We start from the raw sequence: 27,077 nt of genomic DNA, 5'->3' as shown, positions 1-27,077 counted from the left end.
TCGTTTTCAAGTACTATTAGACATTATCGTCATTCATATCATGTTGAAAATTGGGAATCGAATAGTAAATATCTGGGAGTGATCTTTATCTTCTTGTGTAGTCTATGTGTTTGTGCTCAAAAAATGAGGAGATAATTTTACCTTTTACCTGAGTACATGATGATACATCTTCATTACAAGAGATGATAAATTTATTGATGTAAGAATGGAATAGGAAAGAAAATATTTTTTTTAAAGAACAAAAAAATTTCGAAACTTGAAATTTTCTAGTTGGTTTAGGTTTGTCTCTCCTTTTGTGCCTTTGTTAATCCAGTCACGAAATTCAACTTACCTCTTTTCAAGTATTATATCATTTTTCATGATAAATATCATCAAGATGAATGTGTCAGAAAACTATTTTATATAACTGTTCATATCGATAGATTCTGTTCAGTAGGTGGTACATTATGTTTTCTTATTTTTGACATGATATACATCAGATTAATACCCGAGAAAAAGGTGAAAACAAAACCTATCATGGTGATTAGTGTAAACATGATACAGTTTTCATCTGAAAATGCCTTGAGCAAGAAATGAAAAAACTTCCAATGATCAACTATCAAAAAGTTAGAATGATCCATGAAATTACAATACGAGATTAACTCATGACTTTTATCTGAATTTATAAATCTAAATGAACTTTATTCAGACAGTTTCTGTTTTTCTGATGGTGAACAATGATTCATGATCATTCAGAGGGAAGATAATGATGAGGTAATTAATGATTAGACAAATTTCTCAACTAATTATCTGTAATCATGGACAAAAAAGTTTCTCATCAATTGAAATTAACTGAATACTTGATCCAGATGATTGAGTTAATCAATTATTACTTAATCACGGTAATCAATCATTTGCATTGATGTATAATTGATAAGAAAAATGTTTAAACTTGAATCAGTTTCATGATGGAACTATTAATATTTCAATAATTAACTTTATTAACTCAAATTGAAATAACCAAAGCCATTTCCTGATTCGTATCAAGAATCATAATTTAAGTTAAATAATCAACAATTCAATGGTGATATTATCATAACATTAAATAGTTTCACTGAATAAGCAGAAAAAAATTGAACCAAATGAGAGTTGATGTTAATAAGATGAAGGAAGGGAAAAAAGTTCACATGGAATTCATGAAAGTAAATATAATATTTATCATTATCAATCCCTCTCTCAGAGTTTCCAGAACTTTTCCTTCCCCCCTGAGTTCATGGTGAAAAGAACATTGTATTCCATTCCAGGTTTTGGTGTTTATATTATTAAGTAGCAACTCTTTTTAATGATGATAAAGATTATATTGAAATTATTAAATAAAGTGAGAAAAGTATAATGAACATTGGGTCGTATAAATGAACATGAAACAGGAAGTTGAATAAAACCATGAGGATAAAGTTTAGTAAATTGTAATAGTAATCTAATTAATAGAAACTCTTTTCATTTTTGTTTCTCATATTTTGCTGTTTTAATTGTTCTTGTTAATTGTGTTGTCTTTTTCTGATTAAATAGGTTTAGTTAAATTACAACAAATATTGAGTTTAATCAATGAAAATTATACCCTTGAGCTAAGGGCAGTTAAACGAATTCATAATGCTACTGATGCTCACGCCTTTCTGGCCTCTATTGAGATGGCTGACCCTGAATCCCGGAAGTACGTTGTACTGGACTGTGATGCGATGACCGCTAAAGATATTATTGTCACCCATGTGAGAGATATTTACATGGGAAGAAGAAATTTTCACTTTTTATTAACGAGTCTTGTAAGTGACAATAAGAAGGTAGCACGAGGTTGGATTTTCGAAAATTTTGAAATTTTTTTTCTTTTGTTTCTCATTCTGACCTCTCTTAAGGTTATGGACGATTTTTTCAATAAACATGTACTCGAATTTGGTGCAGTTAATATTACCGGTTTCCGGATCCTCCAAACTTACGGTGATGAGTATAAACGTTTCTTTCAAAGTATCAAACTCTTGGGACTGGTCAATAAGTCAATCGATGACGAGGGCAGTTTATCTGTAGGTTGCGTCAATTTAATTTTCGAAAACTGTTCCAGCCTAGTTTTGGACTAATTTTTTCATTTTCCTTCCACTTGTATACACAGGTCGATTCTGCGTTGATGCTCGATGGGACTCGAGTTATTTTGGACACTTTGAACCGTTTACTTCGTAAAAAGCCTGATATTTTTCGTAACAATTTTCGCCGTGGTCAAGTTTACAATAATGGGTCAAGGGGAATCGATTGTAAAATGCAACCACTAATCCCATGGGAACACGGTAAAGAAATAGCTCGATACATGCAAAAGGTCAGAATAATCATGATAATAAAAAGTTCACCTTCTTAATTTGGCCGCTTGTTCAATTTTTTTACTAGACAAATATAACGGGATTAACTGGTAATTTGTCATTCGATGAAAATGGTTTTCGTAACAACTTCAAGATTGACATTGTTCGTATGACAATCAACAGTGTCATGACAAAGGTAAGAAACATGGTAATCAGTGAACATGAGATGATATAAATTAGGAATTGGAAATTATCATGGATTCCATTTCAAATTTACCATTCCAATTATATCTAAATGTCAACTACATCCTTAAGTTAAACAGTAACTTTCTCATCAAAATTATCTACATCATCGTCTCATCATTCATAATCAACTGTCAAAACCCATGAACATTTCATCATAGTCATGAAGATGATGATGTTGCTTGATAATATCCATCATGATAATAATACTATTGCAATGATAACTTTAGATATTTCCTCCTTTATCATTGAGAATTGACCATTTGGACAGAACCACAATGTCCAAATCATATGATAGCAATGATAATAATCACCAATGGGAATTATATTTCTGCCATTTGATATTTTCCTCCATTCATTTATTATTATTATATTAATACTTTCATCAGACTCATCATCTTGTTGTGATTAACAATTTGATAAAATGAACTTAATGGTCTGTCCATTTGATAATGAACATAATTTACTAATCATGTCTGATATTTACTCTTGAACACATCATAATAGTCATAATACCTTTCCAAACATTATTATCTGACCATTGGTCTCTACTTACACAAATATCAATAAATATTAGATTGCTGATTGGACTCCGTCCAGAAGTGTCAACTTAATACCAACTAAGTACCAACGGATACCCAAAGATCAAGTAGCTGTTAATAAGACTTATATTGTTACGAGTATATTGGTAAGTGTTTCAATAAGTATTCGGGTTATATTGAGGGTTATCGGGTTCTAATAAAAGGTCACTTCTTTTTTTTGTGTCTTCTCTTTTAGGAGGAACCTTACCTAATGGTCAGGAAAGCGGAAAAGGGAGTCTCTTATGAGGGAAACGAAATGTTTGAAGGTTATTGTAAAGATTTAGCTGATTTGATTAGTGAAAAAATGGGAATCAATTATACGTTACAAATTGTTAAGGATAAAAAATACGGTGGAATTGATCCTAAATCGGAGGCAGGTTGGAATGGGATGGTTGGTGAATTAATCAGAAAGGTAAGTGGTCACTTTTTCTCTCTTGAAAATTGGAAATAAGTAAAATTTGTAATTCAATTTGTTTCTTACTCTATGATTATGTTGATGATAATCGATTCAATTTATTAACTGAATTTATCATTGAACTGCAACTTCCGTTTCCTATTAACATTTTCAATCAATTTTCTATTGAACATTTTCTAATGGTAAAATGTATATAAATATTTAGCCTTTTTACTGAGGGTCAAGCAGAGAGAGAGAGAGAGAGAGAGAGAGAGAGAGAGAGAGAGAGAGAGAGAGAGAGAGAGAGAGAGAGACAAAATGATGATGATGGTAATCGCTGTGATCTTAATGTTTTATAATCAATGATGCTGAACTTTTCTCTCCTCTTTTTCTCTTGTTTCACTGAACTTTTTGGGATACGAATACACACATTAATATACATGCAGGAAGCGGATATGGCGATCGCTCCATTGACCATAACATCAGCTCGTGAGAGGGTTATCGATTTTACCAAGCCTTTTATGTCCCTTGGAATAAGTATAATGATTAAAAAGCCCGCGAAAAAAAATCCTGGTATTTTTAGCTTCATGAATCCATTGAGCCAAGAAATCTGGATGTGTATTATTTTATCTTACATCGGTGTTTCTGTTGTACTTTTCTTGGTTTCTCGTTTCTCTCCCCATGAATGGAGATACGAGGAAACACTGACCGGGCCCTCGGTGACAAATGATTTTTCATTATATAATAGCCTTTGGTTTTCTCTTGGTGCCATTATGCAGCAAAGCTGTGATGTCTGCCCTAGGTGGGTTAAAATTATCCTTTCCATCATCATGATCATCAATATTTATCCTCTCTCTAAACCTAAATTCATCAGCTGATTAGCCAAAGGATGAAATTAGCAGGAGTTAATTTGCATTTTCATGTTTTCCTTAAGCTTAATGATTAGTTTCACTTTTCCCTGTGATTTTCAGACAATGATAATTTAATTACTTGCAATGATTTAATTTGAATTAGTTGTCACTGGTAAAAGTATTGTATTATAAATATACTGAATTTAGATGTCACAATTAAGTTACAACTGAGGTAAAAAAAACAAAATGCTACTAATTAAATTGCTAATTAAATTGACATTACCTTTATATTGGCTTAATCTTGCTCATCAACATTTTCCACTCTTTTAGTTACAATTTATTAGTTGATTAGATTCTCTCGTTAATTACCCTAAGGTGCTGATTACACTGATACTCTATCAGATTACAATCATTGATCATCATTAATTCCCAATTTATTAATATCTTCAACTCCCACGTCTAATTTTGTGTCATTCACAACAATTTTTTCCTCCACTACGTTACATTAAATCCCTCAGTCTCTCTCAATCTCCCTCACTCTCCATGAATACCAAGAAATGAATTCACCATTGATAGAATTCAGTAGCGTCGATAAATAGACAATAAGTCAGGGTGTGGTTCTTGATGATTACAGCATTTCTCAGATTATTTTTGATCATCTTAAGTTTTACCTTTGCAACGATTCATCATCATTACCCTAAAATGATAATAATGGTGATGATGATGATAGAAGAGCTGAAGAAATAACTATAAGAATATTAGTAACCATGATAACCCAACTCCCACTGTAAGTGTTTCCCTCCTCCATTGGAACTTTATTGTTATTTATCTTACCCACCTTTCATTTCCCACCTTCCATCTCATCAATCTTCAGTCTGATAATCACCATAACCATTAGATTTGAAATCATTTATCAATTTCCACATGATGATCATTTGTATTCGGAAGGAGGTAGAAAAATGAATATACAGATATTTTCACATCTTTATCAAATTAATATCTTGACAATTAATTCTGTTCGTCTTGGCTAATGATAATCTACAGTTTAAGTCAAAAGAACAGAGAAACACAAAATCCTGTAATCATCCTGTATGAATATTTAGTTTTAATCCAACTAGGACACTCTATCCATCATTTAGTTGACATAATGCATCTTGAGATAATCAAAGAATCTTGAAATTAGATTAAATATATTATTATAATGATAAATTGAAACAAAGTTTCTGTTACCTTTAACCTCCTCTTACCTGGTCAAAGGTAATGGTCAAGAGTTACAGGTAATGTGTATGTAAATATACCGGGTTGATGAGGTTAACAAGGTAGAGAAACTTTTTCAAGGTGAAATTTACTACTCAAATGAAAATTTCATCTTGGACTTGGGCTTGGACTTTGGATTATTAAATTTAGATTTAAATTATTTTCTCTCTTTTTTTTGATCAAATAAATACCCTTAGGTCCATCTCAGGTCGTATTGTCGGCGGAGCTTGGTGGTTTTTCACCTTGATTGTCATCTCATCTTACACCGCCAATCTCGCCGCTTTCCTTACGGTTGAACGTATGGTAACACCGATTAACTCTGCTGATGATCTGGCAAAACAAACGGAAGTTGAATATGGAGCTTTGAGAGATTCATCAACTCAAGAGTTTTTCAAGGTAATTAATTGATCATCAATTTTTAATTAGCATACAAATTGAAAATCAATTGCAATATCAAACTCCCATTGTCAAAAACATTCAAACCCTTTAACTATTACATGAGTATTATATTAAATAGTTATCACTATTTAATTGACATTATCAACATTATGCAAATTTCTAATTATTTGCAAATGATTACTACTAATTGTTCAATTAATTTACATGATAATTGAGTTTATCTTTATCCTCCTTCATTACGAAATTACTTCAGCATCTACTAGTTGTTACTTTTTTTCATGAAGAAAAAAATAATAATAATAACGATAATGATTCTTATCGTGATAGTAATTTACTCATCTTATTTTCACCTTATTCTTACCATCTCATTATTACTTTTTGAAACTGCTTAAGATGTTGGTGATTATCATGACGATAATAATAATGATTCTGGTAGATACACTTACGAGTATAAAAATACCATTAAACTCAATAGTACTGATCAATTTCTTACAATATTTTCACTCTTAGAATTGCGATATTTGACTTTAAATGCATATTATTATTACTTTCACTATTACTATAGTATATTCTCATAACCAAGAACTAATTCTGCTACAATGAAACGTTTAGTGAATTATTATCTGGTCAGTTTCTGAGATTCTCCCAAATGTATTGAATGTAACGATGAAGGTGAAGATAATAATAAAAGGACAATAATAACAATCAGTAAATGGTTGTTACCTCAGATTATCATGGAATTTTTCCCCAGTGCTACCTGTTCTAGACATAAGAAGGTCTTGTACATGACATCTTGATTTTTTCTTCTGAAGTAAATCTCTATAATGTTTACCATAAGCATTTAGCTTTTTGACGCAAAAATTTTCATCAACTCAAAATGTAATAGTAGTTGTAACGTTTATTTTTGTGACGGTTTTAAGTAAGACAAAGGACAATGTACACCAAATTTTTGTTTTGAGTTAAGAGTTGGAACTTTGTGTATTTTTAGGGCCACAAATATGAAGTCCAAATTTTTTCTGATCTGATCAATAGTTGTCGAGAAAATCGAAGTAGTAAAAAAGGCGGACAGTGTTTCCGGAAGCTGCAGTACCGACCACTAGCCAAACTGTACCGACTATTGCCGCTTTTAAAGGTAATGATGTCGGTGGTCGTAACTTCCGGAAACACTTGCACTTGCCCGTGCTTGCGGCACTTGCTTTCCGGAAATAAATTTTTCTTGGTGAAATTGTTTGATTGTTTTTTTATAAAATTTTTCCGTTTTCTTTCATCATCACACCTTATAACTAATTTTCTTTCTCTTTTTAATAAATAGATCTTATGTTTTAAGTGTGATAAAATTATGGAATAAAATTAGGTTGTAAGCTATGAAGTAAATAATTTCATCAAAGTTTAATTTAAAGTGAGCTACATCAAAATTCTAAGATATATTCATATTAAATGAAAGGAAGGACTCAAATGTTAGTGCGGCCAGCTAAGCGATTAATTTCTTTAAACAAATAGTCATTATATTCTATCAACTTCTATCTATCTTGACAAGATCCTCCATAGATGAACTTTCAATTCGCTAAACCTCGACCAACGAATTTAACCGGTTAACCAATTCGTCTCTTACCGTTGCAATAAATTCAGTCAAAGCGAGATTATGACGAGAGTAGTAATAAACTGCTGGCTTTGGCTCATTTCATGAGCCAAAGTTCAGCATCTTTATAATCTTTATAATTTTCATCCAAGTTGATTACGTAGGTTTTAGGTTTTGTTGTTAGATGTGGTAAACGATCAATTGGATACACACCACCAAACCATTTATATTTTTTAACGAATTGTTTATATCTATACTATTAAGCATTTTAATAATCTATTGTTATCTGTCTATCTTTATCTATCGTTATCAAATTATCATATTGTCCAAAGATAATAGCTTTGATAGATTTATCTAATGTCGCAGAGACTGTTTCCTTGAGAGAGAGAGAGAAAACCGATTGATTCAGAGAGAGAGAGAAAACCGATTGATTCAGAGAGAGAGAGAGAGAGATCTATTCACTTACTTTTCCCTTGTTTAGTTGGATACTCAGCGTAAAATGTAAATAAAAAATGTAAGTAAATTACGGTGATGATAGTAAATACGATTGGATTTTTAATCACAAAAATGATTAAACGTATGCACAAATTTAACTTTAACAATTCAAAAAAGTTAACAAAACTTTAACACTCAAATGAGTCCAAAGAGCGTAGCGATTCGAATGATTTTGTTGTGAACAAAATCATCCTTTATATACGAGATTTTTACTCACAAAATCGTTAATCAAATCAAAATTAATAAGATTTAGATCATTCTGTCTGAAGTTATATCCTGTAACCTCAAGACAGAATGTTCTAAATCTTATTAATTTTGATTTAATTAACGATTTTGTGAGTGAAAGTCAAGCAAGTATAAAGCGGGTCAAAATACCCCCCAAGAAATAGAAAAAATTATAATTAAAATGACATAATAAACTGCTGGTATTTAGCTCACGATAGTGAGCTAAAGCCAGCAGTCTCGAGCTATGGAGCTGGTGAGGTCAAGTTTACCATTCAATTGTATATTGTCCTGGACAAGCATGTGCAAAATTGAATTCATGTTCATCAGAACTGAATTAATACCTTCAAACTTATCATCTACTGATGACTTGGCACATAAAGATAAATCATTTAGGGATGATGTTGTAGCGCAAGAACCATAATGACTGTCTTCCTGATCTCTCTTTACTACCCTTTTATTTAAAAAATGTGTTGAAATTAGATTTAATACTTTCTACCGATAACTTCAGGTTATTGAACAATTGCACCAAGAAAAATTTGTTTTTGGACGTTGCAAGTGTAACGTAAAAAGTTACTTGATGAGTGATAAATGAATTAAATGATACCGTGTAGATAACTTTAACTAAAACAATTTAACTTTATTGTCCAATAGTTGATTAAATGATTGTGATGAATTACACAGAATATTGGAATGGGTTAACTTAATTAAAAGGGTGATGACAAAGTGAAATCTATTAGAATGGTTAACTTGAATGTTATGATGATTCTAATTGAAGTGAAGTTTCACTGTGTAGATAATCTTGTTTTATACAAGATTATCAGGAGTCTAAACGATTCGTGAGTCGGATATTTAGTCATCTTTGTCGGTTAGTAGAAAATAATAATTGTGGTTAATAATTATGGTCCAAATATAGTAATAGTCATATTTGGAAGAATACATTAATTATGAAAGGAAGTATCCAATTAAGGTTTAATTAGTTATTGGTTATTGAAGATTATAAACGGATATATCCTTAGAGAGATTATAGTCGGATATGAATGATGGGACTAAAATTTACGTTACATGTCCCCCGACTAGAAGTTGAAACAGTCCCTTGTTTCAGTTACTGTTCTTACAGAGTCGTGGATCCTTATGAATTTTAGTTTCAGAGGATGTTGATCGCCAATTTGATGAAGATGAACTGTCACATGTTGGACTACGAACTGCGAACTTTCGTTCACGTTTAAGTTTTTGGCAATTTTGTCGAATATGACCGGGTTTATTGCAGAAGTAACATATAAGCTTTCGTTCTGTTGGCTCTTTCGATTGAAGCCTAGAGAGATGACGAGCGTTTTCAACTAGTGTACTCGCTATATCCAAGATGATATCGATGGTAACGTATCCAGATGTTCCATTTTCTTGTTGTGACTTCATAATTTTATGACAAATTTCGTCTGGTGAAGTTAAGAAGGGTGATTTTGGCTTGTTTAACAGCTCCTTCTTTTTATCTTGGTTGTAGATGTTTGGAGTAAAGTCTTTGGCCAATCTTTCTTTAGCTTCTTGCCAATTGTGAGGGAAGTTGTCATTTCCAGAATATTCTTCTTTGAATAGAAGTTTGGCTACTCCAGTTAGGAATTCAGAAAATTTGATCAGTCGATCTTGATCTGACCAGCCAATAATAGTTGTAATTTGTTCGTAATCACTTAGCCAATCTTTAACTGAAGGTTCGAATCCATCAAACAATGGGACGTGCACATTAACACTTATCATTTTGCTGAGACTCATGATGAAGTTGGTAAGAGATGATCAACTAATATAAACTAATTGGTGATAATCACTGGGTGAAGATGGATTACTGTTGTATTATTTACTGTTGAGGAGCACTGGGTGATGTTTACTGGATTGTAGATTTTGATTAAGTGAAGATAACAATGGTTCACTGATTGTTTTTATACTGAGTTTGACTGAAGGAGACGGAAAAGACTCCTATGATGATTAACGGTGATTGTGACAAAACAGGTACTTATATGGATAAGCGGAAATAATTTCCAAGTTTGGTGTGTTTGAATTTACCGGGAAGTCGATGCTAACGCACCGTAGATGGAGCTCATGGGAAACATATGGTGAATCAAAACAATCAACAAAGTATATATTTTTTTTGTGATTATTCTTTTGTTTTTTATATTTTTGTGCATCAATATTTTTAATTAGCTTTTTATATATTCGTGCTCGTCTCAATATGAGGATTCTGATGATGGTCACTTTTTCAATTTTGGTCTTCGGATTCGTCTCGGGTGAGTGTTTTTATTTTTTAATTATTGTTATTCTTTCTTTTTGATGGCTCCCTCGTTAGCTCCCTAAAAACTTAGAAGATTTATTGTAATAGTCAGATAGAAAAATTTTTTTTCTAGACGAATCTTTTTATGGAACCCGTGCCGCCATCTATCGTTTTTGATTTAAATCACTTTTTTGAAAATTTCTTTTAAGTTTGATTTTGATGTTTCTGGTGATTTACTAATGAAATTTTCGTCCTGTTTTTCTTTTTATTGTTAGTTTTTGCAGCCGATGAGGTTGATAACAATTCAGGTGGGTCTGGCCAGGTCGAAATGTCATCAACAACACCAGTTAATAATCGAGTCCCGAATAAGGATATGGCCAATAAGCAAGTTGATGGACATGACTCTGAGGATAGTTTTGATTTACCAACTACACCGGGGATAGTTCCAGATCCAAATGATGATGGTCAGTTATCAGTCGATATGAATGTTGCTGACGAAGGGAATGCTGATAGTAACGAAAATGGTGATGGTAACAATGTTGGTAATGATGATGGTAATAATGGTGGTAATGGTGATGGTAATAATGGCGGTAATGGTGATGGTAATGGTGGTAATGGTGATGGTAATAATGGTGGTGATGGTGATGGTAATGGTGGTAATGGTGATCGGACGAGCGATGGTTTTGAAAGTTGCGTAAGCTCGGCTTCCAGTAGTAGTAGTAGTACCAGAAGAAAACGTAAGAAGTCACGAAAAGAGAGAAGGCAAGTTCCAAAAGCATCGATTCGTTATAATAGTGTTTTAGATGCAACTGCCGAGATAAAGGTACACAATTATTCCGTTCGTCCAGATGGTAAAGTTCTCGTTGGAGGCGATTATGGTAAATTTATAGCTGAGGTCGAAAGAATAACGAATTTTGATAGAGAAAAGACAGTCGAAATTTCGCCGGAGGAGCAAGTTACTTGGGCAAAAGATTCAAGTAACGAGAAAGGTAAAACCATAACTGAGCAGGAAAAGGAGGCCAAGGAGCGACTTGAGAAGTATCCAGTTTTATTTGGGTGTATATATTGTAAAACCAATTTCACAAAGTTATGGATGTTAAAGGATCATGTGTATGGTAAAGATTATGGTGATGCGCGAAAATATGCGTGCATAGTTCGATGTACTGAAGAGGAATTGAATCGTACTAGCATCCCGAAAACTTCGGTTCCAAAAAGGTTTCCTTGGGGAGATCTTATTTGCGTTAATCCTAAGCTCTGGACTAAGACATCTACAGGTCGGACGTCATTTAAGGTTCCACCAAATATAAGGAAAACGTGGGTTGAGGGAATGGTAGATGAACGGGATAAATCATTGGTTGGTAAGAGAGGAAGACCAAGGAAATCAACATCAACTACTCCTAGTGAGTAACTTATCAATAACAGTAAGTAAAATTGATTTTTAATATTATATACTTTTTGTTAGTAAATTCGAGTTTTGGCCACCTCGTCATACCTCGTTCTGATTATGGGTCATGATATATATTTTCTGAAAGGGCAAGGTCTGAACTATCTAATTTTATTTTTGTTGATTTTTAAACTGAAAAGGGGCGGAGTCATAGATGGTCAAAAAATGGTATCAAATTTAACTTTTTCTAATGAAAACTTTTTTTTTTTTATGTTTAGGATACAAAAAATGGAAGGAAAAAAAAATCTCAAGTGGCCTTAATTCTTATTTTAATCATATATTTTACTTAACTTTAAATATTAATGTTTTTCTCTTTTTTTTGTAATCTCTATTTTATTCTAATTACTACTAATTCTAATGTTTTAATTTTTTTTGTAATCTTTAATTTTATTATGACTTAATAATTTCGCATTGTAATAGCAAGTTTTGAACTTTTGTATTTTCTAATAATAATTATCCTTCCATATTAAAAGCCTTGTTTTATTGAATGTTTTAATGATTGTGGTTTCCTCAATTATTGATAGACTTCTGATCGTTAGTTAACGGAAATTAATGATTACTCTTTTTACTACGGAAATTGATAATTCTAAATAAGGAGTTTTAATGATTATCCTGGCTTAATTGATTTTGTGAGGTATAAAAGGAAAATCTTCTTTTAATCAATTATCATTAAAAGTTATTCTTTTGTTAAGTTGAATTCAATTAATCAAACTCTTTTCTTTTGTGTTAATCTCTAGCTGGTTTATTATGGGTAAGTTTTTTTTTCTAATATTAAATCTTATTTTTATTTCTTTTTTTATATATAATTTTAATTTCTTATCTAGATAACGCTATTCGACTGTTGATTTCTACATTGGAATGGAACTCTGTCTGGGAAAAAGAACATGTTCCTATTGGTTTGCTCTTGCGAAAATGGACGGAATTAACTGGGTGTCGTTTTCCTGGTCAAGAGGAGGGTATGAAGCGGTTGTAGATTACCTCAACTCGATCGAAGGGGTCGAAGTATATGAAAAATTTTACGTTCGACTCATTTGTCAATCATATGCTTGTGGAGTCATATATACTGCTAATACTGTCAAATCTTGGTGAGAAGTTTATTTCTCTCATTATTGATAATAAAAAGAAGATTTGATTCCTCTGATTCTTTTCTGTTATTAGACCCCTTTTTTTTTTACTGATGGTGACGATGATCATGATGATGATGATGATGATGATGATGATGAGGGTGATGAAGATGTTGATGTTGGTGACGATGTTGTTCAAAATTTGAATAAAATGACGGGTTTCTTAGTTGTTATTTCTGTTGAATCTTGTTCGGTATCAAGATTATTTAGTGGTAGTTCTTCTTTAGGATCTTTTGTATCATCTTTCGTTGATTTAGTTTTATATCGGCGAATAATAGTTTGGATTTTTGGGTAAATGTATCGGTAGATAAGGAAGATTATAATGATTAAAGTAATTAAGATTGAGATAATAAGTGATGTTAAATAAGTAGGATTGCTACTCAGAATAATACTGAATGTTTCGTTTTTGAATTCCAGTTTTTCTAGAAGTTGTGTGTGTACTTGACCGGCTGAAAAGTAATGATTTATGGCATCTAAATCGGATTGTTGAAAACCGGATTTATATTTGAAATGGAGTTTGAAAAACTCATGGGTTTCATTGTTGATAACAAGCTTAACATCTTTTGGGAATGAAAAGACCCAATTAGGACAATCGAATTCTTCATCGGCTATTGTTATTTTATAACCAAAGCAATAGATGTACCTGCCATTTGAAGTGGTTTTGATTTGCAAGTCGTTAAAAGAGTTTTCACATCGTGAAGTTTTCCATGAATTTTCAGAATTTGATTTGTTCATTTTACACTTGAAGTTATTATCAATAACTATGGGTCCTTTCTGGATTGCTCGATTTTGGATGTCACAAACTCTTTTTTCTTTGATGTGAAAGAGAACGTAAGTAGGTCCAACATAATAAACACAATTATTATCTTTTGTCTTTAACCAAAAGGGGTCAGCCTCGGTTATCATATAGTTGTCATTTCGTCGGAAACCGTGAATTGAAAATTTTAAAGTTGATGTTTCGGTGTTAAAATGACATGATTGGACTGTCATCAGTTCAACAGGGTATCTGAATTCGTCTTCGATAGAAATATTAAGTAAATTGAACATTTGAGGACTTACTTTAGATTGTTGCATTTCTTTAAATATGTCAACCAATTGTATTTTTAGGGTGGTAAAATAATTGGCTATTCCTGTAGCTGATAAGATGGTTGGTAATATCGAGTTTTCTAATTCGTCGATTCTTATTGTGTTGTTGTTGATACGTGCGATGGCTTTATCTATTGCAGCACTGATTTCATTTACTTTGCTTTCCAATTTTGCCATGTTTATCTTTGTATTACCAATTTCTGATTCTAGCTTCTTTGTCTTGTCCGAAAAGGTTTTTACAATTCCGAAAGCAGCTATTCCTACAAACACGAGAGTTGAAGCAGTTAATATAATCTCTCGTTTAGGTCTCATCACTCGGGTATCACAATATTTTACGATAGTTTTTGTCGTGCTTTCGTGGTACTGATTATTACACCAATCTCGGAAATCTTTACGCTTTTGTTCTGGAAGTTTAAGTGATTTAGAAAGTAAGGGACAGGTGTTGACTAGTGAGATCTCAGATAAGATTTCTCCTTCCATATCGATGACGGGTTTGTTTGATTTTTGCCATAAGAGAGGATTCATGACGTTGAAATCGGCGTTAGTTTGAAGTGGAACGAGACACGCTAAAGTAAGAAGAAGGCCAGTCAAACCAGCACTTGTCGAGCGAGTTACTCTTTTTCCGTCTGATATTTTCTTGCTGTAGACTTGGGTGGCGAGAAGTCGGGATCTCGTTGTATTTTTCTTCTAGGAGAAGGTTCCTCTTCTGTGAATTCGTCAACGAATCTTACTCTTTTTGATAAAGGGATCGTTTTTTCCTTTGGTGTTGTAACTTCTTGAGATCGTTCTTGACAAACTGGACAATTGCTATCAATGGAACTATCGTGATCTGTGGTTGAATTAGTTGAGAAAGAATTATCAAAAATAATTCTTTTAGGGTTTTCTACTGTAAATGTTCTGTTATTTGCGGGTGTACTACAGGTTGGTCCATTTCGAGTTTCTGCAAAGTCTTGAGTATCATGCCAACTATCGTTTGTTGACTGTGATACGTCTTGGTTGATGGTGGTATGATCTAGATTAAATGTTAGATTTGGTCTAATCGTGATTGGAGTTGTGTTTTGTAATTGATCGATATTTTCTGTTCGGAGACGATAGTGTTTCAGTCGCTGTATGTTCACAGTTTGTCTCTTATTTGAGCCAATTTCTTGGACAACGTAGACTAGGTGGGAAGGTTTCTCGATGATGACATATGGGCCGTGATATTTATGAAGTAATTTCTTAACTAATCCAGTTGTAGTTGGATTAGGATAATACACAAGGACTAGATCACCAATTTCAAATTCTTTGTCTTTATGTTTTGAATTGTAGTCATCAAGATTCTTTGACCGAGACTCTTCCATGTTGTTGAAGACAAATTCTCTTAATTTAGGCCAAGTATCTTTGATGAATTTAACACGTTCTTCTTCACTGTAAGTTGGTGTATCAATTGGGACGTTTGTTTCATCAGGAGTTAGGGCTTTTCTTCCGTACAAGAGTTCGAATGGTGACATTTTTGTACTCGCGTGTGTTGAGATGTTATAAGCAAACGTAACATAAGGTAAATACTCGTCCCAATCGTTGTGATATTCATTTACATACATTGATAACATTGATGCAAGGTTTGAATTAACACGTTCAACTTGACCATTTGATTGTGGATGATAAGGGGTGGTGAAACAATGTTTAATGTGATGTTCTTCAGTAAGCTCTTTAATTAATTTACTGGTAAAATTGGTTCCATTGTCGGAAACCAAAAAGGTGGGTGCTCCATGTCGACAGAAAATTTGTTGTTTTATGAATTTAGCGGTATTTTGAGCTGATGGAGATGCGATTGCGGCAGTTTCCATATATTTAGTGAAAGAATCGACGGCGGCAATGATGTATTTTTTACCGTGAGCCTTATTAAGTGGTCCCAGAATGTCTATATGCACTCGTTCGAATGGGTAGGTAGCGATAAGTGGCTTCAAAAGTCCTGTTTCTCTTTCCCGTGGGTGTTTTTTTGTTTGGCAAAGGAAACAAGTAGAGACATAATTATTGATATAGCTGGTCATTCCGGACCAATAGTAGGCACTTCTTATTTTTTCATAGGTTTTTATTATTCCTTGGTGACCTGCATAGACGGAATCATGGTGAATTCGACAAATTTCTTTCCTTAGTGTTTTTGGTACAACCAATAGGTTAAGAACTTGTTGTTCCTTCCAGACTTTACGATACAATAACTCATCTTTTATGATGAATTTCTCCAGCTTTTTCTTTCTTTTGTTCGAAAGAGAATCATGATTTTTAATGTTCTCTATCATGCTCGTACAGAAATTGTCTTTCGATTGTTCCATTTTGAAAGTGTCCAGGTTTAATTCAAGTTGAACAGTGAATGCGTGGACACGATCTTCATAATCTGATGTTTCTTCTGGTTGACCAGTTGGATACCTACTTAAACAATCCACGTCAGCGTGATGTTTACCACTTTTATATTCGATTATCATGTCGAATTCCTGAAGTAGTAAAGCCCAGCGAGTGAGTCGAGGTGGTAGTTTTCGTTTGGATTGTAGAAAAGAAAGAGCACAATGATCCGTCACTACTTTGAATGTCTTTTGATCTAAATAAATTTTGAATTTTTCAATTGCAAAGATAATTGCGAGACATTCCTTTTCAGAGATTGGATAATTTAACTCGTGTGTGTTCATTTGTCTACTAGCGAAAGCTACTGGTCTCCAGTTTTCACCATGTTTTTGTAGTAGAGCTGCGCCAACTCCAGTGCCAGAAGCATCAGTTCTAACTTCGATCGGTAGATCCGATTGGTAGTGAGCTAAGACTGGAGCGTTTACCATAGCATCTCTAAGGGTATTGAAAGCATCTTGTTGAGGTTGATTCCATTGAAATGGGACATCTTGTTTCGTTAGGTGTGTCAATGGTTTAGCTATGGTGGCGAAATTTTTGATGAACTTTCGATAATAACCACAGAATGCCACAAATGATTTGACATCTTTGACACATTTAGGAATTGGAAAGTTTTTTACGGCTTCAATTTTTGAATCTTCTGGGTATTGTCCATCTTTAGTAATTTTATAACCAAGATAGGTTACTTCTGGAATTGCAAACATACTTTTCGATGGATTTAATTTTAATCCCGCATTTATGATTCGATCTAGAACTTGTCGAAGACTCTGAATATGTTCGTCGAAATTTTTATTGAAGATTAAGACATCATCTAGATAAACGAGACACGAATTATACTTTAATCCAGAGAGAACCACATCCATGCATCTTTGGAATGTAGCTGGAGCGTTGGTTAGGCCAAAAGGCATTACATCGAATTGATAAAGTCCGTCCATGATTGTGAAAGCAGTTTTTTCCTTATCTTCTTCTTTGATACCAATTTGATAATAGCCTGATTTCAGATCTAAACTGGTGAAGATGTTAGCTCCACAGAGATAATCAAGAGCATCATTGATGTTGGGTAATGGATAATGATCCTTTTTGGTGATTGAGTTAAGTTTTCGATAGTCGATACAGAATCGCCAATCCCCTGTCTTCTTTTTGACCAAAACAATTGGAGAAGCCCATGGTGAGCATGATGGTTTGATGATGGAAGTATCAACTAATTCTTGAACTAATTGGTTAGTTACTTTACGTTTTTCTGGAGAGACTCGATAGGGTGCTACTGAAATGGGTTTATGATTGCCAGTGTCAATTTCGTGTACAAATTTATTTGTAAGTCCTACTTCTTCAGGTTTAAGAGCGAAAGCTTCACGATAGTCTTTTAATAGAGTGACGAGAATATTACGTTCATCATCACTAAGTTGTTTACCAATCTTGACTTTACCGTCGAGGAAATTCATTTCTTCAGTTAGAGTAGCATCCTTTTTGACATTTTGTTGAGCTTTTATTCCTTTGTTGTTCTCTTTTTCTTCTTCAGACATTTCAATTATGTCTTCGGGGTGTTTACTCTCGAAATTTCCAATTGTAGTTCCACAGGTGAGGTTAACTGTTGATGACGTGAAGTTACACAACTGAACAATCGCTTCACCTCCTTCGATGTTTACAATAGTATTTGCAACACTTACGTTATTTTTCGTGAAGGTAGAGTCGTTTGTGGATACCATGTAGATACCTTTTGGCAGATACCTTTTATTAGAAGCAGTGGCTGTTGTTAGGACTCTAGTCCTTGGAGGTACAACTAGATTTTTCTTTAGATATAAACTACCATCGAGATCTTTCAAGATCAATTGTCCACGAGGGTCGACCAGTATACCTATTGAGGTGTTTACATTTTGTCCGATGAGGAGTTGGATATTAGCGGGTAGGCTCTCAACTATTACAACAGTGGCGTTGACCGTTCGAATTATATTGTCTACTTCCAATCCTAATTCATAGTCAAACTGACCAATAGGATTCACGTTAGTAGATGCAACGCCAGAGATTGATGGTCCAACATATGTTTCCATTGGTGTTTTTAATTTATCTGCGATATTTTTAGTAACCAAAGTGATTTGTGATCCAGTATCAATAACTCCTTCAACGGGATATCCATTTAAACGAGCATTTACTTGGATCAAGGGTCCAGTTAGCTTCGTTTCACTTAGGTTCTCTGGGTTGAGTGAAACACCAGTAAATGATGACGGTAGGTCGTCTATTATTTTATTTATCTTTTGTGGTAAATCGTTAGTAGTAGTGCAATAAGTTTGAAGATTTGAATTTTGAATTTGAGATGCTTGTGTTTGGGATGGTAATTGCTGTTGTTGTGGAGGGGTTGGTTGTTGTTGTTGCTGTTGTTGTGGTCCAACATTAGCTTGAGACTGTTGATGTTCATTATTTTGGTAATATTGGTTAGGTCCTCTATTACGAGAACGTTGATCACGCATTTTCATTCTACAGTCTCTCGCGATGTGACCAATCTTTTTGCAATATAAACACGTGATTTGTGTTCTGTCGCGTGATTTACTGATTTGGCTCATTTGTAAATTAGTCATAGTTTCAACTAACTTAATTAATTGAGCTATTTGTGCTTCATTTGTTTGTTGGGGTGATGTTACTTCCTTGTTGATGGGAGGAACAGTTATTGGGGTTATAGTGGGTAAGCACTGTACATCATGATAACTTGGGAATTTGTTTTGACTTAATTCACTGCCACGTTTTCTTAATTCGGCTTCTTTCTCAGCTCTTCTTATTCGTGTGATTAATTCGACGTGGTCTAAGATATTATAACGATCCTTAATTTCGTAGCTGATGGTAATGTTTAATCCATTCATACAAACATTAAGAAATTCGCTGAAGGGTGTTTTCGTCTTCAACGCATAAGTATACATCTTGTTACAATAAGCAACTGGATCTTCATTCATTCCTTGTCTGGTGTTATAAAGGAGAAACTTGTAATCTTGGTGTTCTCTTGGAGGAAAACACTGTATCAAAACTTGTTTGAAAGTTTGCCAATCCCGGACATTGCGGTTTTCATTTTTCTTGATATCTTCTAGCCAGAGTTGTATGTCTGGTACTAGGAAACAACTGATTTTGTTAAATCGGTCGTCGTCACTCCAATTAGCCTGTGTGGTTTGATTTTCGAATGTGGATAACCATTCATGAACATTATTGAATGGTGCTCCAGCAAACGGATGAATTTGGATGGGGGTTTGGAGACTTCGATTAAGAGTTCTAGTGAAGTCTTCTACACTGAAGGCAAGTTGATTAGTTTCACTCATGCTGATTATTTAGCGGATCCCACCGCTGCCACCAATTGTAACGTAAAAAGTTACTTGATGAGTGATAAATGAATTAAATGATACCGTGTAGATAACTTTAACTAAAACAATTTAACTTTATTGTCCAATAGTTGATTAAATGATTGTGATGAATTACACAGAATATTGGAATGGGTTAACTTAATTAAAAGGGTGATGACAAAGTGAAATCTATTAGAATGGTTAACTTGAATGTTATGATGATTCTAATTGAAGTGAAGTTTCACTGTGTAGATAATCTTGTTTTATACAAGATTATCGGGAGTCACAAACGATTCGTGAGTCGGATATTTAGTCATCTTTGTCGGTTAGTAGAAAATAATAATTGTGGTTAATAATTATGGTCCAAATATAGTAATAGTCATATTTGGAAGAATACATTAATTATGAAAGGAAGTATCCAATTAAGGTTTAATTAGTTATTGGTTATTGAAGATTATAAACGGATATATCCTTAGAGAGATTATAGTCGGATATGAATGATGGGACTAAAATTTACGTTACACAAGCGTTTTCTGAAGTTATCACTATTTTTGGTAATATGTTCGATCAAAAATCAAATCCCACAGTAATCACATGTCAGCTCACGATAGAATCCTAATTTACATTGTATTTAATTGAAAATAACATAGATGATGCTGAACCATATTTACTGTATAGACCAACCACATACAGGCGTCACTATGGCTGTATAACCGTTGATGTTTTAACAGAAAATAGATCTATCTTCAAACAACAACTAACATCTTTGTGGCGGTGACCGAAAAATGTTGAGGTGGTAATGTCAGTTGATAGAGGTCTTCATTATAAAGTCTATACGAAGAAAGTCTTCATGAGCAATGGAGAAGCTGCAGATTTGTTCATGAAAAGATATTCGGACGGAATTGTGTTACCAGAAGTGGTGGTGGAAAGAATAATTCAAAATCCTGATGATATGAATGCTATCGTCTTTAAATGTAACAACAGAGAATAAGTTTCAATCGACAATGGAGTCTCAAGATTGTTGGGACATGGATTCTTTCATCTTTCGACAACAACAACAAATAAATTCTGATCTTTTAGGAACACTCATCCTCTATTGTACTCTCCTCGGTCGTTATAGAAAAGAGCAGTTAGAGTAAATGCAAGTTTTCTTTGTAAATGGCTGCAAATCGAAAGTGTATTAAATACATTTCATTTGTTGCACGTATCTCATTACGCCATGTTCATTGAAGATTTTCATCCTAAAAGTCTCGGTTAAAATTCACCTTGTTTGTTTCCGAAAATGTAAACAGATAAATCTTTTCGCAAGTCAAGTTGATCAGATACTGTCGGTTTTGATTTCAACGATCTGGTTGCTTGCTTTGCACAAAAAAATGATGTATAACAAGTGCCAAAAACGCACTTGAAGGTCATTTGAAGAGCTTTTTTGACAAACTAGAAATTTTTCAAGCCTGTCTGTGATGTTTTATCATTTCTATACTTACGGGTTCTGATTCAATTCGCTTTCTGTAAAAAAGTTATCTGAATTAACTCATTTTGTCTTAGCGCGATACTTACGTTGCTTTGTGTTATTTTTAAGTAGTAATAAAACTGCCCGGTCTGGGACAAAAAGAGCGCGAAAATCACCAGACTGAAACCAATTAAATATGACACTTGATTAATTGACAGTTAAATCACTTCTAATTAAAATTTAAATATAAATGGTTAAAACAGAATGATTACAGCAATTGATTAGATGGCAGTAGGAGTAAAAATTGATTTTTAAGTTGAAAAAATGTCAGTTAAATAATTAGTCAATGAAATGTGCCGGACAGCCCTAATTATTGGACACCTACATAAAGGGCATCAAACTAAAGAAATAGCACATTGAAAACCTGCAACAGCATGGTCACAGGGGGAGAATACAAGACCAACCTCATTATCAAGACATACTTTACATGTATATCTCGATAAATCTGATGAAGGTCTTGGTGGTGGATTCAATGGTCTTGAAGACATATATAAACTTTGCCTGGCTTCGATATATTGATTCCCTCTCATTAGATAAATATAGGCACATAGTGGTGATCCATTAACATGCTCTATCCATGGGTCATTATCAGCATCGCAATTAGAAATACAGTGGCCACAATGAAAACAAATAGTAACATCAGTATACCCTATTGTTTATTTGAAGAAAAAAAATAGAATTTAGGTTCTTATAGAATATCTTAAAAGTAAAATAGAAAATTACCATTGTGGATGAAACCAGCTTCAGCCATTCTCGAAGGTACTATTGAATGACCTAGCGGCCACCTAGTGAATGTTTCGAGAGGAGCATCAAAAGATGAATAATTAATAAAAAATGGTCTAAACACTCGTCTATGTCGTTTTCTTTCCCCAGGTTTGAGAATGGAAAAGGTGCTCCCTTGTCTAGAAAGATTAGACGAATTATATCAGTGTTGAGAAAGAAATCAATTGGAAACAATATTTTTACTAAAAACTGAGATAATCTCAGTGAAACATGTCCTTTTCCAATGTTTATCCAGAAGGACAGTCTTATCAACGATTCAGATGAATTTGAAAGTGATTAGTGAACCAATGGATTTTTTATTGTTCATCAATCTTGTGCTCTTAATTATTTAGTTATCATTAAGATAATTACCAAAATCAATCATAATTAATTGCAATCATTTATTTTGTCTCGTTCTGGTGATTTCCCGCTCTTTTTGTCCCAGACCGGGCAGTTTTATTACTACTTTTTTATTTTTTAAAATTGAAAAATGGAAATCGATTTACGAAATCATAATTTTGGTGCCATTCGGCGCGTTTCATTAAGCAGAGTTACTTCATTAAACGATCCCACTTATACAAGGCTGATACACGCGCTGATAAGATATAAACCACGTCTCTGATGAAATGAACAGATTGAGAGAAATGAAACATTCATTAGAATTCAATGTTAAATTAAAATCAGAAAAGAAACATTCATTGGATTGATAATTCTAAAAATCATGTCAGAAGGAATTCCTGTTTATTACAATTACCAAATTGTAATATTATAAAAATGTTTCATTAGCTTTTTTTCATAACATTTAGCAACCATAAAGCTGGAGAAATTGGAAATTCACTCTGATGATATTTCACCCTCAAGATATGTTTATTATTAGAAATGTCATATTGTCAGAAAATGAGGAGATGATAAGTTTGAGAAGGATCAAATTGAAGCACTGGAATCAATTGAAACTTATTGTACTTTTTTCTTGAGGATGATGATGATGATGATATCACTTCTGTCCAAATGCTTGCAGGCAAAGATTCCGAATAATATTATCCAGAATTTCACCGTAAAGTTTATTATTATTTCCCTTTCCATTGCCAACCCTTTATGTCATCATCGTCTTTTGTTGGATACTTTTACTGAGTATATACACAATTCTGTTGTTTATGACAGAATATTATCATCTGCTTATGATCATATTCTTTAACCTCAATCTCGTATCCAAAATGTTTCAAAATTGATTCCTAACCAAGTCCATTATAAAATTAATCATATTTATAGCAGAAAAATAATCAAGATAATATTTATTTCCAAGAAACAGCAGATTAGTGAAAATCTTGTGGTAGTCAGTTGGGTTCATGAGATGAAATGTTCAGAGTCTATCTACAATTTTCTCATCATCTTCTTCGTCTTCTAAACTAACTTGAAAATGAGTAAGAGAGAGAGAGAGAGCTGGATGATGTGGATGAAATGAAAAAGGATGGAGAAAAAAACCCTCATGAGGATTTCAAGTTGATTCTGGTAAAAGCATTTTTCTGTTGTATAGTGAGCTCTTATTTTTTTTCTTTCGTCTTCATCATCATCATCATCATCCAGATTCATTATTTGCCTTTGATTCTGATGAACAATTCATTTGTAGATGTATTTTCATCAAGGAAACATGCCTTAGTGTTGAAACTTTTTCCATCTTGATATTTCTCTCTCGAACTTGCTCTCAAAGGTCATTCATCAACTATTGATACAAATTCGGATGTGCTCCAATCTCCGGTTCAGAATGAATGTGTCTGAGCTTTCAGAATGATTATATATCTAAATTTTTCTGATTTCAATTACGTTCTTTTCATTGCCTTAAGAGTCTTGGATTGAAATAAATAAATATTCTACTTGCTTTAACCTTCAATGATACACAATCCTTTCCAATGTTCAATTATTTTTCCAAGAAATGAAACTTGAGACCTTAAAGGTTATTAAGTAATTTTTTTCTTCTCTGTCTCTCTTCCTATTTGTCTAGCGATCTAAAATTGCTGTTTATGTGCGTATGTGGGAGTTTATGACTCAACGTCCGAATGTATTTGTGGACACTTACTCTGAGGGAATAAGACGGGTTCGAGAGTCCAAGGGAAAATATGCTTTTCTAATTGAATCAACACAAAACGATTATGTCAATGAACGAAAACCCTGTGATACTATGAAAGTTGGACGTAATTTGGATGCTAAAGGATACGGGGTAGCAACACCTCTTGGATCACCATTGAGGTATTTTGAACTTTTCTAAAAGTATCGAAATTTTGAAAAAAATCCTTTTGTTTCACCTTCTTTTCTAGAGTTCGATTAAATTTGGAGATATTAGCACTCAAAGAGAACGGAGACCTGACCAAACTCGAAAATAAATGGTGGTATGATAGATCAGAATGTAAGAGTAAAGACAGTAAGGTGAGTCTCTTTACAGTTTCGCAGTTTCATGATGTTAACTGATTCTGATCTGAACTTTTATGAATGAAATTGTATGTAATTGCTTTTGATGGGCCTTAGTGAGTTATAAATTGATTAAATTGATTGATCCATTTGCCTTTCAATTGATGAAAGTTAATTTAGTCTCCCTAAACACTTACATTAACAAGATGACAGGTAATTCTGAAAACTCATGAGGAAAACAATTACAGTTTCATGATAAACTATCAGAATTATTATGAGTTTGTAAGCATTTACGCATCATTTGGATTGATTTTTCTCTCTGATATTTTGTTACTCTGTCACTATTATTGTAAAAGGAATCGAGTCAGAGTGAGTTGACTTTGGGTAACGTGGCGGGATGTTTTTATATTCTCATCGGCGGCTTATTGCTCGCTATGTTGGTCGCTTTTGTTGAATTCTATTGGCAATCACAGATAGAAGCAAACCGGAAGAAGGTGAGTTGACCATTGGTGGAGAAGTGAATCCAGTTTTTTTGGAACTTTTTCTTCTGCTCTTCTTTCATCATTCTTTCCAAAATCATCATGATCATCATTCATACCATCTTTTTGCCTCCCTTGACGATGATCATGATGATCTATTAACAGATTTACTTGACAGCATTTAGTAAAAAGGTGAATGATAAAAGAAAAGACGAAAAAAAGTTCGACTTCGTTTTATCTCTCTCTCTCTCTCTCTCTCTCTTTCATGAGATAATATTTATCGACAATGTCCTTTTGTCAGAAGATACTTCCAGTGTGTATATGGATGATAAATATCATTCAGTGAATGTATTGAATTGAAATTAAATTGAAAAGAAATCGTTTCAAATGAATCAGAATTCAATGAAATCTAATCTTGATAATCATGTTGAGTTGATGAGAAATCATAGAAAGCACAATCAGAATCATCAGTTACACATTATCTTCATCAATTTGTTTAAGTAAATAAAAAAAGGTAGGAAGGAGATGAGGTGGGATAAGGGTAGATATTCATCTTCATGATATCATGGGAATGAGTTGGTTTTTTTCTCATACTAATAGTTAACATTGAACCGATTTTATTATAACTGAAACTTTATGTGTCTCTGTTATTGACATATCGATAGTTTCGCTTGGTAAATAATAGTTATTCGATGAAGATGATGAAATTTGGGATGAGAGCAAGAAAGACAGTGGTAGAGAGGGGAAGAGAGAGAGAGAGAAAAATAAAGTTGAAAATTATAAATGTTCTTAAATTTACAGTTCGGACTTTTTTGCTTCGATCTCGATTATCTTTCTCTAATAGTTTTTCATTTGGTAATTTGTTCCTATTCCTGGTTAACTACGATGTTTCGGGGGTAGATTTAATTGTAACAATTAACTTGCAATGTTAATTATTTATGCTCGAACTGTAATCTGATTTTAATTGCTTACCTTTATTTGTTTTGACTGTAATTTAGGTATCACTTTATCAAGCAATGAAGACCAATGTTAAAATATCAATTACCGGTGCACCTTATTTTGAACGGGTAAGTTAATTAAATTGAATCATTGATTCAAAGCAATTAATTAATTTCCTATTTCTCTCTTTCTTTCCATTTCTTTAGATGCTCAATAAATAATCAATTAAAATTTGTTCATCTAATATTTGAATGGCTGATCATTTTACCAGAACCAAATTAACCCATTGAACAATTATTATTATAAATCAATAGTAATCAAGTTTATTGAATCATTAATTACGATAATAAAAGTACAGATTTCTTGTTGTAAAAGTCAATATAATCAAGATTCTTTTACTCCATAACATTTGCAATCAAATTTTATTATTTTTCTACTTTCAAAACACAAAATTCATTCAATCGGAAAAATGAAACAATTAAAAAAATATTTTGACGAACTACCAATTAACTAATTTTCTAGCCAAGAGATGTCACCAGCAGACGAACATTAGTTCCTATGGAGCAAACTAGATGGAAACAGCTTCTCCACTTTTTCTGGTAAATTTATCGGGTCGAGATGCTAGAACAGTGGACTTTGGTTCACTAGGTTGGCTTCGTTCAATATAAAAATCGTCTCTATTATTGTAATATTCAAAATTTAAATTCTTTTGAGAAATATGACTTGAGTATATCTCCACAATGGGATCATTTGTCTTCTCTAGTAAGCAATTAATATGAATGAAAAGTAAAAGTGTAATTCAAAATTATGAGTTTCCGATTGTAATGAAAAAAAATAACTTTAGTTGATTTTTGAGTTTTCATCAAATTTTAATATCAAACTAATAGGAAAATACTAGCATGTAACAAGTTGGCTTTCAAAGTTCATCAAAAGTTTCTAAAGATTTTAAGAGTTAGAACTTTTTCATGTTCGAATTTTAATTTCTATGAAAATAACAATCACAGAATGAATAAAAAAATGACTCCATGGTTT

General features: G+C 33.1%; 2 protein-coding genes across 3 annotated transcripts; both read left to right on the top strand.

Moving 5' to 3' along the window:
• The first annotated feature begins 1,531 nt into the window (after positions 1-1,531).
• Positions 1,532-26,452, top strand: LOC128391818 (glutamate receptor 1-like). Its single transcript, XM_053351804.1, has 13 exons — positions 1,532-1,799; positions 1,890-2,054; positions 2,141-2,341; positions 2,410-2,517; positions 3,142-3,252; positions 3,342-3,557; positions 3,986-4,341; positions 5,845-6,043; positions 24,224-24,468; positions 24,537-24,645; positions 24,984-25,121; positions 26,105-26,173; positions 26,252-26,452. The coding sequence occupies exons 1-13, from the start codon at positions 1,668-1,670 to the stop codon at positions 26,264-26,266; spliced, it is 2,064 nt and encodes a 687-aa protein (XP_053207779.1). The 5' UTR covers positions 1,532-1,667; the 3' UTR covers positions 26,267-26,452.
• On the top strand, positions 10,387-12,368 carry LOC128391911 (uncharacterized). Of its 2 annotated transcripts, XM_053351902.1 has the most exons (4): positions 10,387-10,469; positions 10,569-10,618; positions 10,878-12,023; positions 12,265-12,368. In XM_053351902.1, the coding sequence occupies exons 1-3, from the start codon at positions 10,408-10,410 to the stop codon at positions 12,008-12,010; spliced, it is 1,245 nt and encodes a 414-aa protein (XP_053207877.1). In that variant the 5' UTR covers positions 10,387-10,407; the 3' UTR covers positions 12,011-12,023; positions 12,265-12,368. The 2 variants fall into 2 exon arrangements, with proteins under 2 accessions (XP_053207877.1, XP_053207946.1); XM_053351971.1 differs by lacking the exon at positions 10,387-10,469 and having other exon boundaries at positions 10,509-10,618.
• Positions 26,453-27,077: the final 625 nt, after the last annotated feature.

This window comes from Panonychus citri, unplaced genomic scaffold (genome assembly GCF_014898815.1).
Source record: "Panonychus citri isolate SS breed McGregor unplaced genomic scaffold, ASM1489881v1 Contig00001, whole genome shotgun sequence".
NCBI classification, from domain to species: Eukaryota; Metazoa; Arthropoda; class Arachnida; order Trombidiformes; family Tetranychidae; genus Panonychus; species Panonychus citri.
This window is presented reverse-complemented; position numbering and strand designations above follow the sequence as displayed.